Source organism: Anomaloglossus baeobatrachus, chromosome 2, assembly GCF_048569485.1.
Source record: "Anomaloglossus baeobatrachus isolate aAnoBae1 chromosome 2, aAnoBae1.hap1, whole genome shotgun sequence".
In the NCBI taxonomy this organism is placed as follows: Eukaryota; Metazoa; Chordata; class Amphibia; order Anura; family Aromobatidae; genus Anomaloglossus; species Anomaloglossus baeobatrachus.
In genome coordinates this window covers 365,527,374-365,541,919 of record NC_134354.1, presented here as the reverse complement: position 1 = coordinate 365,541,919, position 14,546 = coordinate 365,527,374, and the positions used below count along the sequence as shown (strand labels likewise).

Genomic DNA, 14,546 nt, shown 5'->3' with positions numbered 1-14,546 from the left:
GGATAAGGTGGTTCTGCGTCCGGTCCCGGAATTTCTCCCTAAGGTGGTATCCCCTTTTCATCTCAATCAGGATATCTCCTTACCTTCATTTTGCCCTCATCCAGTTCACCAATGTGAAAAGGATTTGCACTCGTTAGATCTGGTGAGAGCACTCCGGCTCTACGTGTCTCGCACGGCGCCCCTGCGCCGTTCAGATGCGCTCTTTGTCCTTGTCGCTGGCCAGCGTAAGGGTTCGCAGGCTTCCAAGTCAACCTTGGCTCGGTGGATCAAGGAACCGATTCTTGAAGCCTACCGTTCTTCTGGGCTTCCGCTTCCTTTGGGGCTGAAAGCCCATTCTACCAGAGCCGTGGGTGCGTCCTGGGCATTGCGGCACCGGGCTACGGCTCAGCAGGTGTGTCAGGCAGCTACCTGGTCTAGTCTGCACACTTTCACGAAACACTATCAGGTGTATACCTATGCTTCAGCAGACACCAGTCTAGGTAGGCGAGTCCTTCAGGCGGCGGTTGCCCACCTGTAAGAGGGGGTCGTTTTCGGCTCTTTTTTATCGAGGTATTCTTTTACCCACCCAGGGACTGCTTTTGGACGTCCCAATTGTCTGGGTCTCCCAATGGAGCGACAAAGAAGAAGGGAATTTTGTTTACTTACCGTAAATTCCTTTTCTTCTAGCTCCTATTGGGAGACCCAGCACCCGTCCCTGTTCCCTTCGGGCTGTTTGTTCTTTTGTGTACACATGTTGTTCATGTTGAATTGTTCTTTTGGTTCATGGTTTTCAGTTCTCCGAACATCCTTCGGATTGAATTTACCTTAGACCAATTTATAAGTTTCCTCCTTCCTGCTTTTGCACCAAAACTAAGGAGCCTGTGATGCACGGGAGGGTGTATAGGCAGAGGGGAGGGGTTACACTTTTTAAAGTGTAATACTTTGTGTGGCCTCCGGAGGCAGAAGCTATACACCCAATTGTCTGGGTCTCACAATAGGAGCTAGAAGAAAAGGAATTTACGGTAAGTAAACAAAATTCCCTTCTTTTGGTCACCTCCTCCACGGCTATACACTGGTCATTGTGTTCCATTGTGTGCACCATATATGTACTGGCTTAGGTTTATGTACATTTTTGTCCTCTCCCACGGCTATTGAAGGTGGTATTGTTCATTCATCTTTGAACATTTTTAGTGTACTATGTTAACAATCTCCACCTCTCCCACGGCTACTGGAAACCATCTCTGCACTATCATTCCATGCCCCTTTGACTTTATGGTAGTTGTTTTTATATTTGCAACATTGCTGTTTTGCCTGTTTGTCATTTAATAAAAATGTACTCCTTGCACAAGATACTCTTTGTTCTCCGTTTTTGCATTTATTGTGAGTAGTGCATACATGCTTCCAGGATATTACTGTTGGCTGCATGTTCACCGTATGGCTCATGTATTGGGATTTTTTCTCATCTTTCTTTATACAGTATATATCTCATTGTATCAGCCACCTGGGGTAGCATACAACAGCCATGGTTTCTGTGTCCCCCAATGATGGCTATGAGAATGAGATTTTTTTATGGTAAATATTAAAATTCTCTTTTTAAAAAAAAAAACAAAAAAGATAAAAATAATGATACTTATGGTAACATAAACACTCCTCAAACATTTAGTAGCAACTTGATATTTCAAAACAAGTCTAATGCGTGTGTCTTCCATAGATGGGGAAATGTGAAAGCTGCAAGAGACAAGGCAAGCTTTGTGAATCTCTGAAATGGAGAGGCGAGATTAAACACTTTTGTAATCTGATGTGTATACTAGTCTTCTGCAATCAGCAAAGCGTAGCAGAATCTTTACCAGTCAATAATACAGGTTGGTATGCCAAGCACGGAGAACGTTTATTGGCTCAAATATGGCACAAAGGTTTTATTGGTATGCATCATAATTGTGTTCCTCCTTCGCTGTTCTCTAAACCTAACATTTCCCAACAAATGGCACAAGATGTTAAATAAGTAAATTGATAAAAAAAAAAAAAAACACACAACCCCCGCACCCCTGAAAAAAAAAGAAACAAAAAGAAGTATACCATCCGCCAGCTAGACTACAACATTTGGGTGCATGATTTATTTATTATAGAAAGATGCATATCACATGCTATCTGCTACCCATAGGCTCTTATCAAGAAAAATAATAAATGTATGTTTAAAGCACTACTCCAGCATATTTTTTTTTTAATTTCACCTATGGAGTGACACTTTACATCTAAGTACTCTGCCCCTACTGTTATACTCACCCACTGGCATCTTAAGTTGTTTTCACCACTGCTTCTGTCTGTCTCCAGCAATTTGTGACCGAACAGCTGTTCCATTGTGTGCTGGAGTGCGCTGGGGGGTCACAACTCAATGCAAGTCTATGAGAGCCTCCCTCTGGCTCTCATAGACGTGTATGGAGAGCTTGTGACGTAACTTCTGACATACGGGGAGTCAGAGGTTACCGGCACAAGATTGGCACCGTGGGATCGGAGCAACACCGAAAATAGGTGAAGACGCCGGATGGTGCAAGGGGACTAGGATTTAAAGCACAGATCCCAATGTGAAAAAACAAACAAGCAAATAGGGAAGATCTGCAGCATTTTTGCAACGCCGGAACATAGCTTTCAATTTTGTCTATTTTAACATCTATTTGCTTTGTCGTCTTTGAGTATGGTATATGACTCTTTTTTATATATATATATATATATATATATATATATATATATATATATATATATATATATATATATATATATATATATATATATATATATTATAAACGAGGAGAAAAGAAGAACAATGGCACCAAAACGTAATGCAAAAAAGTATTAAATTTTATTCACATAAAATTACAACGATATGGGATATCAGCTTGTTATGAGAATAAATAGTACAATGTCAAAATGAGACAAATGAATGGACAAAAATTTGGGAAAAGGAATGAAGTCATCTGGGGATGGAGGATGTAAGTATATGTAGAACACAAAAAGGGGGGAATGTAGGGTCCAACCCGTCGCCGTAAAGGAACCCTGAGGGGGGGGGGGGGCCCTAAAGAAAATATATAAGAATGGTATTAAAAAATAGTAGTATATCCCTGGGATGTGTGAATCCAGGGATGGGCCCCCCCCCCCCCTCAGGGTTCCTTTACGGCGACGGGTTGGACCCTACATTCCCCCCTTTTTGTGTTCTACATATACTTACATCCTCCATCCCCAGATGACTTCATTCCTTTTCCCAAATTTTTGTCCATTCATTTGTCTCATTTTGACATTGTACTATTTATTCTCATAACAAGCTGATATCCCATATCGTTGTAATTTTATGTGAATAAAATTTAATACTTTTTTGCATTACGTTTTGGTGCCATTGTTCTTCTTTTCTCCTCGTTTATAATGTTTTTTGAAGTAGGCACCCCTTCCTGTGGGAACCCTATGCTGTGTTTCCCTCAGTGATTATTTAATTTAGCCATGCATATGTTGTTACTAATATATATATATATGTGTGTGTGTGTGTGTGTGTGTGTGTATATGTATGTGTGTATATATATATATAATTAGAAGGTGGCCCGATTCTACGCATCGGGTATTCTCGAATTTACGTATTGTGTAGTTCATGTATGATTTTTGTTATATATATATATATATATATATATATATATATATATATATATATATATATATATAGATGTTGTTGTGTGTAGTTACCAAGTGTTTGTGTAGGGCGCTGTACATGTTCTGGGTGTTGTCTGGGTGTGATGGGGGGTGAGAGCGGTGTTGTTTGTGTGTTGCGTTGTTTGTGGAGCGCTGTGTGTCTGTAGCGTTGTGTGTGTGTTGCGCGGTTTGTGTGTGTGTGGTGTGTTTTGGGGGGAGGTATGTTTTGTGCAATGTGTGTGTTGTGCGGTATGTGCGTATATTTGTGTGTGCAGCGTTGTGTGTGTGGGTGTCTGTGTAGGGCAGTTGTTTGTGGTTCCCAGTGTGTGTGTGTGGTGTGTTGTGCAGTGCGCGCACGCGTGTGTGTGTGTTGGGGGGGAGGTGTGCACTTCCCATCGTGCTCCATCCCCCATGCAGCGCACTTCCCATCGTGCTCCATCCCCCATGCAGCGCACTCCCCATCGTGCTCCATCCCCCATGCAGCGCACCCCCCATCGTGCTCCATCCGCCATGCTGCGCACTCCCAAACGTGCTCCATCCGCCATGCTGCGCACTCCCAAACGTGCTCCATCCGCCATGCTGCGCATTCCCTATCGTGCTCCATCCCCCATGCTGCGCACTCCCCATCGTGCTCCATCCCCCATGCTGCGCACTCCCCATCGTGCTCCATCCCCCATGCAGCGCACCCCCATCGTGCTCCATCCGCCATGCTGCGCACTCCCAAACGTGCTCCATCCGCCATGCTGCGCACTCCCTATCGTGCTCCATCTCCCATGCTGCGCACTCCCAAACGTGCTCCATCCGCCATGCTGCGCACTCCCAAACGTGCTCCATCCGCCATGCTGCGCACTCCCAAACTTGCTCCATCCCCTATGCTGCACACCCCCCATCGTGCTCCATCTCCCATCCTGCGCACTCCCAAACGTGCTCCATTCGCCATGCTGCGCACTCCCAAACGTGCTCTATTCGCCATGCTGCGCACTCCCAAACGTGCTCCATCTCCCATGCTGCGCACTCCCAAACGTGCTCCATCCGCCATGCTGCGCACTCCGAAACGTGCTCCATCCGCCATACTCCGCACTCCCCATCGTGCTGCATCCCCCATGCTGCGCACTCCCAAACGTGCTCCATCCGCCATGCTGCGCACTCCCAAACGTGCTCCATCCCCTATGCTGCGCACCCCCCATCGTGCTCCATCTCCCATCCTGCGCACTCCCAAACGTGCTCCATTCGCCATGCTGCGCACTCCCAAACGTGCTCTATTCGCCATGCTGCGCACTCCCAAACGTTCTCCATCCGCCATGCTGCGCACTCCCCATCGTGCTCCATCTCCCATGCTGCGCACTCCCAAACGTGCTCCATCCGCCATGCTGCGCACTCCCAAACGTGGTCCATCCGCCATGCTGCGCACTCCCAAACGTGCTCCATCCGCCATACTCCGCACTCCCCATCGTGCTGCATCCCCCATGCTGCGCACTCCCAAACGTGCTCCATCCGCCATGCTGCGCATTCCCAAACGTGCTCCATCCGCCATGCTGCGCACTCCCAAACGTGCTCCATCCGCCATGCTGCGCACTCCCAAACGTGCTCCATCCGCCATGCTGCGCACTCCCAAACGTGCTCCATCCGCCATGCTGCGCACTCCCAAACGTGCTCCATCCGCCATGCTGCGCACTCCCAAACGTGCTCCATCCGCCATGCTGCGCACTCCCAAACGTGCTCCATCCGCCATGCTGCGCCAGCATCAGCCTCTCTACCCGCAGCATCAGCCTCTCTCCTCCCAGCATCAGCCTCTCTCCTCCCAGCATCAGCCTCTCTGTCCCCAGCATCAGCCTCTCTGTCCCCAGCATCAGCCTCTCTGTCTCCAGCATCAGCCTCTCTGTTTCCAGCATCAGCCTCTCTGTCTCCAGCATCAGCCTCTCTCCTCAGCATCAGCCTCTCTGTCCCCAGCATCAGCCTCTCTGTCCCCAGCATCAGCCTCTCTGTCCCCAGCATCAGCCTCTCTGTCCCCAGCATCAGCCTCTCTGTCCCCAGCATCAGCCTCTCTGTCCCCAGCATCAGCCTCTCTGTCCCCAGCATCAGCCTCTCTGTCCCCAGCATCAGCCTCTCTGTCCCCAGCATCAGCCTCTCTGTCCCCAGCATCAGCCTCTCTGTCTCCAGCCTCTCTGTCTCCAGCATCAGCCTCTCTGTCCCCAGCATCAGCCTCTCTGTCCCCAGCATCAGCCTCTCTGTCCCCAGCATCAGCCTCTCTGTCCCCAGCATCAGCCTCTCTGTCCCCAGCATCAGCCTCTCTGTCCCCAGCATCAGCCTCTCTGTCTCCAGCATCAGCCTCTCTGTCTCCAGCATCAGCCTCTCTGTCTCCAGCATCAGCCTCTCTGTCTCCAGCATCAGCCTCTCTGTCTCCAGCATCAGCCTCTCTGTCCCCAGCATCAGCCTCTCTGTCCCCAGCATCAGCCTCTCTGTCCCCAGCATCAGCCTCTCTGTCCCCAGCATCAGCCTCTCTGTCCCCAGCATCAGCCTCTCTGTCCCCAGCATCAGCCTCTCTGTCCCCAGCATCAGCCTCTCTGTCCCCAGCATCAGCCTCTCTCATCCCAGCATCAGCCTCTCTCATCCCAGCATCAGCCTCTCTGTCCCCAGCATCAGCCTCCCCATCCCAGCCTTCCCCAGGATCAGCCTCTCTCCTCCCAGCCTCCTCCAGCACGCCATGCTCCTCTGCCGACACTCACAGATCCGATTGCATACACTCACACACACCCGATCGCATACACTCACACACACCCGATCGCATACACTCACACACACCCGATCGCATACACTCACTCACACACACACACACACTGACGATATTGCACATACGCGCTCATACTCACAACATCCGGAGATACCACATGCTTCTGGCCATGTGATCCTCCGGCAGGTCCTGGAAGCTCACAGCACAGTATCGCCGCCGAGAAGCAAGCGATATCCCAGGATCTTGTGAGTATGTGGATGCGATGTGATGTGTGTGTGAGAGTGAGTGTGATCTGATTTGTGTGTATGTGTGTGTGCTGTAATGTGTGTGCGTGTGTGTATGTTCCGCCGCTGCAGGACCTTGATGTGTGGATGTGATGTGATGTGTGTGTGTGAGGTGTGTATGAGAGTGAGTGTGAGCCGGTGTACACTGGTAACTATGATACACATCGGGTAACTAAGGGACCTTAGTTACCCGATGTGTATAATGGTTACCAGCTTTCACGGCCTCCGTCAAGATCCCAGCATCGCAAGGTTATGTCTGGCGCTGCTGGGATCCTGACGGAGCCGGTGTAGAAGCAAGCGATATCCCAGGATGTTGTGAGTGTGTGGATGTGATGTGTGAGGTGTGTGTGAGAGTGAGTGTGATCTGATGTGTGTGTGTGTACTCACCTGGGAATCGGAGCTCCGTGTCAGTTGGGCCAGAGCGAGCGTGCATTGCGTGAGGGGGGCGGGGCCTGCAGAGAGCCGGGGCGAGAGGCCAATCCGTGTGGGGGGCGGGGCCATGGCGAGCCCAGCGGCCAATCAGCTTTGTGTCACCGTAAGGACACAATTTCGGAGCATGACAGACAGACACACAGACAGACAGACAGACAGAATAAGGCAATTATATATATAGATATATCTCTAATATATAAAGCTCAGTGTATGTGTGTATGTCCGCTAAAGGAATCCGCACCGTCACATTTACAATCACGAACTTTTGCACAGACACCCCATGTGACCCGGGAAGCGTTGTAGACTGTGTTTTGACAGAAAAATTTAACCCTGTGCTTTACAGTTAGTCTCTAAAATCCTGCTTCCATTATACTGATTGGAGGTGGGAGCTATATGTTATTAATAGCAACTGTCAGTGGTTGCTATAGGAACAAAATAAGCTGTTAGTTGAAGCTTATGCATGAGGTTATATGATGTCGGTGGAGAGATGGATAGAGAGACAGAAAAAGACAGACAGACAGAGACACAGACAGAGACAGCCCTGGAAAAGAGACAGCCCTGGAAAAGAGACAGCCCTGGAAAAGAGACAGCCCTGGAAAAGAGACAGCCCTGGAAAAGAGACAGCCCTGGAAAAGAGACAGCCCTGGAAAAGAGACAGCCCTGGAAAAGAGACAGCCCTGGAACAGAGACAGACGGGGGCAGAGACAGACCTGGAACGAGACTGACAGACAGACACAGAGAAAGAGAGAGACAGACAGAGACTGATACAGATAGAGACAGACAGAAACTCGAAGAGAGACCGTTAGTATCCCGGGCAACGCCTGGGTACTACAGCTAGTGTATGTATCTATATATATAATTGCCTTATTCTGTCTGTCTGTCTGTCTGTCTGTCTGTCTGTCTGTCTGTCTATCTGTCTGTCTGTCATGCTCCGAAATTGTGTCCTTACGGTGACACAAAGCTGATTGGCCGCTGGGCTCGCCATGGCCCCGCCCCCCCACACGGATTGGCCTCTCGCCCCGGCTCTCTGCAGGCCCCGCCCCCCTCACGCAATGCACGCTCGCTCTGGCCCAACTGACACGGAGTTGCGACTCCCAGGTGAGTACACACACACATCAGATCACACTCACTCTCACACTCACTCTCACACATCACATCCACACACTCACAACATCCTGGGATATCGCTTGCTTCTACACCGGCTCCGTCAGGATCCCAGCAGCGCCACACATAACCTTGCGAAGCTGGCATCTTGACGGAGGCCGTGAAAGCTGGTAACCATTATACACATCGGGTAACTAAGGTCCCTTAGTTACCCGATGTGTATCATAGTTACCAGTGTACACCGGCTCACACTCACTCTCATACACACCTAACACACACATCACATCGCATCCACACATCAAGGTCCTGCAGCGGCGGAAAATACAGACACATAACAGCACACACACATACACACACACACACATACACACACACACAAATCAGATCACACTCACTCTCACACACACATCGCATCCACATACTCACAACATCCTAGGATATCGCTTGCTTCTCGGCGGCGATACTGTGCTGTTGTGAGCTTCCAGGACCTGCGGGAGGATCACATGGCCAGAAGCATGTGATATCCCCGGATGTTGTGAGTATAAGCGCGTATGTGCGATATCGTCAGTGTCTGTGTGTGTGAGTGTATGCGATCGGGTGTGTGTGAGTGGATGCGATCGGGTGTGTGTGAGTGTATGCGATCGGGTGTGTGTGAGTGGATGCGATCGGGTGTGTGTGAGTGGATGCGATCGGGTGTGTGAGTGTCGGCAGAGGAGCACGGCGTGCTGGAGGAGGCTGGGAGCAGAGAGGCTGATCATGGGGAAGGCTGGGAGGAGAGAGGCTGATGCTGCGGGAGGCTGGGAGGGGGAGGCTGGGACGAGGGAGGCTGATGCTGGTGGAGGCTGATGCTTGGGGAGGCTGATGCTAGGGGAGGCTGGAAGGAGAGAGGCTAATGCTGGTGGAGGCTGATGCTTGGGGAGGCTGATGCTGGGGGAGACTGGGAGGGGAAGGCTGATGCTGAGGGAGGCTGGGAGGAAGGAGGCTGGGAGGAGAGAGGCTGATCCTGGGGAAGGCTGGGAACGGGAGGCTGATGCTGAGGGAGGCTGGAAGGAGAGAGGCTGATGCTGGGGGAGGCTGGAAGGAGAGAGGCTGATGCTGGTGGAGGCTGATGCTTGGGGAGGCTGATGCTGGGGGAGACTGGGAGCGGAAGGCTGATGCTGAGGGAGGCTGGGAGGAAGGAGGCTGGGAGGAGAGAGGCTGATCCTGGGGAAGGCTGGGAAGGGGAGGCTGATGCTGGGGGAGGCTGGAAGGAGAGAGGCTGATGCTGGTGGAGGCTGATGCATGGGGAGGCTGATGCTGGGGGAGACTGGGAGCGGGAGGCTGGGAGGGGGAGGCTGGGAGGAAGGAGGCTGGGAGGAGAGAGGCTGATCCTGGGGAAGGCTGGGAAGGGGAGGCTGATGCTGAGGGAAGCTGGAAGGAGAGAGGCTGATGCTGGGGGAGGCTGGAAGGAGAGAGGCTGAGGCTGGGAGGAGAGAGGCTGATGCTGGGGAAGGCTGATGCTGAGGGAGGCTGGGAGGGGAAAGCTGATGCTGGGGAAGGCTGGGAGGACGGAGGCTGGGAGGAGAGAGGCTGATCCTGGGGAAGGCTGGGAGAGGGAGGCTGATGCTGTCGGAGGCTGATGCTGGGGGAGGCTGGAAGGAGAGAGGCTGATGCTGGTGGAGGCTGATGCTTGGGGAGGCTGGGAGAGGGAGGCTGATGCTGAGGGAGGCTGGGAGAGGTAGGCTGAGAGAAGAGAGGCTGATGCACACACACACACACACACACACACACACACACACACACACACACGCGCGCGCGCGCACTGCACAACACACCACACACACACACACACACTGGGAACCACAAACAACTGCCCTACACAGACACCCACACACACAGACAACGCTGCACACACACAACACGCAACACACAAACACCGCGGCACACACAAATATACGCACATACCGCACAACACACACATTGCACAAAACATACCTCCCCCCAAAACACACCACACACACACAAACCGCGCAACACACACACACAACGCTACAGACACACAGCGCTCCACAAACAACGCAACACACGCAACACACATACAACACCGCTCTCACCCCCCGTCACACCCAGACAACACCCAGAACATGTACAGCGCCTACACAAACACTTGGTAACTACACACAACAACATCTCTATATATATATATATATATAACAAAAATCATACATGAACTACACAATACGTAAATTCTAGAATACCCTATGCGTAGAATCGGGCCACCTTCTAGTGTATATATATATATATATATATATATATATGTATATATATATATATATATATATATATATATATATATATATATATATATATATATATATATATATATATATATATATATATATATATATATATATATATATATATATATACCGTATTTCTTTGTCGCTCCATTGGGAGACCCAGACAATTGGGTGTATAGCTTCTGCCTCTGGAGGCCACACAAAGTATTACACTTTAAAAAGTGTAACCCCTCCCCTCTGCCTATGCACCCTCCCGTGGATCACGGGCTCCTCAGTTTTATGCTTTGTGTGGAAGGAGGCACACATCCACTCATGCATTCTCATATTAGTTATGTCGGTTGGAAGAAAAGAGGGCCCCCACGGGGCCCCCGGCATGTTCCCTTCTCACCCCACTACGTCGGCGGTGTTGTTAAGGTTGAAGTACCCATTGCGGGTACAGAGGCTGGAGCCACATGCCGTCTCCTTCACCATCCCTTATGCGGCTCTGGGAGAAGTGGGATCCTGAGCGGTCATCCACGTGCTGGGACCGTGCTCCATCCGCAGCCCCTGTGGGAACCTGCCGGACCGGAGCCTCTTCAACCTCAGGGACCGGGCCCTGCAACTCAAAGGTACTCTGTGTCCCCATAGGGGACTGTGCAGGGAGCGCACCTTCTTCCCGGAAACCGCGGCAGCTGTTGAATTGAGGAGGCCGGTGGACTTCCGCGCCGACCGTGCCTGCTTGTCGGGCGCGGTCTCAAATTTAGTCCCCGGCTTCATCGCGGCCTAGTCGCAAAAATCCCGCCCCCGGGTCTGCCTTTCAGGGGTAAGGGCGGGATTACCGACCTGACGTCGGATGTGAGGGCTGGAGCATCCTGCATGTTTTCCTCCCCCCTCACTGATCTCTGTGGGGACCCCAGATTCCCGCACTTTACTGGCGCCGCCCACGGCTCCACTCCTCCCCTGAGAGCTCCGGCAGCCATTTTTTGGCATTCTGCCGGTGGAGGATTCTCAGTGAACAGTTCTGCAGCTCCGGGGGATCCAAGGCAGGGAATCTGGAGGACACACTCCGCTCGTTAGCGGTCGGTAAGCCACACCGGTCATCCGGTGCTGGTCCCCCTAGGGTGCCGGAATAGATACGTATATTTATATATATATCTGTTCGGTCGGGCTGTGAACCCCTTGCCCATATACCCTCAGTGATCTCTCTCCTAGGAGACAACAGCATGTCGTCCACAAGGCGCAAAGCTGTTAAGGCACAGGGTTTTTTTGCGGCCTGTACCTCTTGTGGGGCTATGTTACCTGCGGGTTCCACCTACCCTCACTGTGAGCACTGCTCGACCCCTGTTTCGCTTGCTCAGCCGGAGCCTCGGACACTGGTGGGCCCCTCGGCTCATGTAGACCCCCCTGCTCCCCCTGACCAGGCTGCAGGGACAGAGTTCGCCTCTTTTGCTGAGAAACTCTCTGACTCACTTTCTCAATCCATTGCACAGTCTATGGACAAATGGTCTTCTAAGCTGCTAGAGGCTTTGCAGTCCAGACCGGACCTTTCACAGGCCCCGACCCCTGTTAGCTCGTCGCCTCCAGGCCCCTCTCGGTCCGCGCCACAGCGCGCTCCCAGGTTGGCCCCTCGGTCTCAGGCGGAGGACTCCTGCCCGGACCGCAGTCCTAGACCGGCTAAGCGGGCTCGCTGGGACTCTTCCCCGACTTCCTCTCGCTGCTCGGGATCCCAGCTTGAGGACTCTCTGGAGGACGAGGCGGACATCGCAGCTCAGGGCTCTGACCCTGACGTCGCCCTTAACCTTTATACACCTGAGGGGGACGCCTTAGTAAATGATCTTATCTCGTCCATCAACCAGGTGTTGGATCTCTCGCCCCCTCCTGTAGAGGAGTCGGCGTCTCAGCAAGAGAAACACCAGTTTCGGTTCCCCAAACGTACACGCAATACGTTTTTTGATCACTCTAACTTCAGGGATGCTGTCCAGAAGCCCAGAGCGGTCCCGGACAAGCGCTTTGCTAAACGCCTCACTGACACGCGTTACCCCTTCCCATCTGAAGTCGTTAAGGGTTGGGCTCACTGTCCCAAGGTGGATCCTCCAGTCTCCAGATTGGCGGCTAGATCCGTGGTGTCGGTTGCAGATGGCTCATCCCTAAAGGATGCCACTGACAGACAGAGCTCCTGGTGAAGTCCATCTATGAGGCCACGGGCGCGTCTTTTGCCCCGGCCTTTGCAGCCGTGTGGGCACTCCAAGCTATCTTCTTTTCCCTCCATCTTCCAACTTTCCTCAACCTGACATCTCCCTCTCTGTGTGTGGCACAACGATAAGTCCTAGGCCGCAAGCCCGCTGCCTGGGGGTTATACTTGACACTGATCTCTCCTTCACCTCCCACATACAATCTCTTGCCCGCACCTGCCGCTTGCACCTCAAGAACATCTCTAGAATCCGCCCCTTTCTCACAATGGAAACGACAAAAACCCTCACCGTGGCCCTGATCCACTCTCGCTTGGACTACTGTAACTCTCTATTAATTGGTCTCCCCCTAACTAGACTCTCTCCTCTACAGTCAATCCTTAATGCAGCAGCCCGGGTCACCTATCTGGCTAACCGCTACTCGGATGCCTCTGCTCTGTGCCAGTCATTGCACTGGCTGCCCATATATCATAGGATCCAATTCAAACTGCTTGTTCTCACCCACAAAGCTCTCCACAGTGCAGCACCCCCCTACATCTCCACCCTCCTCTCTGTCTATCAGTCCACCCGTTCTCTACGCTCTGCAAGCGACTTTCGACTAACATCCACACTAATTCGAACCTCCCACTCCCGGATCCAAGACTTCTTCCGAGCTGCACCAACCCTCTGGAACGCTCTACCCCAAGAAGTTAGGACAAATCACAACTTACTCAGCTTCAGACGCACCCTAAAGACGCATCTTTTTAGGGCGGCCTATCACACTCCCTAATCAGATTCGATTCACATAGTCCCTCTACAACCTCTCACAACATAGCTCCACATCAAACTCCATGGCACCCAAAGGCATCTCAAGGCTCGGGCCCACTGGTCCAGGAAACCATTATCCAGCCCCATTTCCGTGAGATGGTTGGATTGTCATTGTAAATAAGCACTTGAACCTTGCCTCTTCCCCCATCTCATTGTAGATTGTAAGCTCTCACGAGCAGGGTTGTATTTTTTTTTCCCCTCTAAATATTGTATTTCTATAACTGTTACTTGTTTGTATATGATCCTCCTGAATTGTAAAGCGCTACGGAATATGTTGGCGCTATAGAAATAAAGATTATTATTATTATTATTATCTCGGCTTGTCTGACTGAGATTAATGCTGTCACACGTAATTCTGCTCCGCAAGTTGCGTCTTTGACCTCTCAGGCGTCAGCCTTTTTGTCCTACGCCATGAACGCCGTCCTGGACTCGGCTAGCCGTACGGCTGTAGCATCCGCTAACTTTGTGGCAGTCCGCAGGGCTATGTGGCTGCGCGAATGGAAGGCAGACTCGGCTTCCAAGAGGTTCTTAACCGGTTTGCCGTTTTCTGGCGACCGTTTGTTTGGCGAACGATTGTATGAGATTATTAAGGAATCCAAAGGAAAGGATTCCTCCTTACCCCAGGCCAAACCTAAGAGACCTCAACAGAGAAAAATTCAACCTAGATTTCGGTCCTTTCGTCCCTCCGCCAAGTCCCAATCCTCTTCGTCCAACAGGCCGGAGAAAGGCCAGAGGAACTCCTATGCGTGGCGATCCAAGTCTCGCCCACAAAAGGCCGCAGGAGGCACTGCCTCCAAGACGGCTTCCTCATGACTCTCGGCCTCCCCTGGCCGCATCCTCGGTCGGTGGCAGGCTCTCCCGCTTTGGCGACGCCTGGTGGCCACATGTTCAAGACCGATGGGTGAGAGACATTCTGTCTCATGGTTACAGGATAGAGTTCAGCTCTCGTCCTGCGGCTCGTTTCTTCAGAACCTCTCCGCCCCCCGCTCAGGCCGACGCACTTTTTCAGGCAGTGGCCGCTCTAAAGATGGAAGGAGTTGTGATCCCCGTTCCCCTTCAGGAACGTGGTCGCGGTTTTTACTCCAACTTG

At 51.6% G+C, this 14,546-nt stretch overlaps 1 protein-coding gene across 3 annotated transcripts in view; it reads left to right on the top strand.

The window, feature by feature from the left end:
- ZMYM4 (zinc finger MYM-type containing 4) overlaps positions 1-14,546 on the top strand; it is a 197,527-nt gene that overhangs the window by 121,374 nt on the left and 61,607 nt on the right. For all 3 annotated transcript variants that reach the window (XM_075336018.1, XM_075336019.1, XM_075336017.1), the window contains exon 14: positions 1,691-1,841. In XM_075336018.1, coding sequence (XP_075192133.1) covers positions 1,691-1,841 — 151 coding nt within the window. The remainder of the gene's footprint in view (positions 1-1,690; positions 1,842-14,546) is intronic.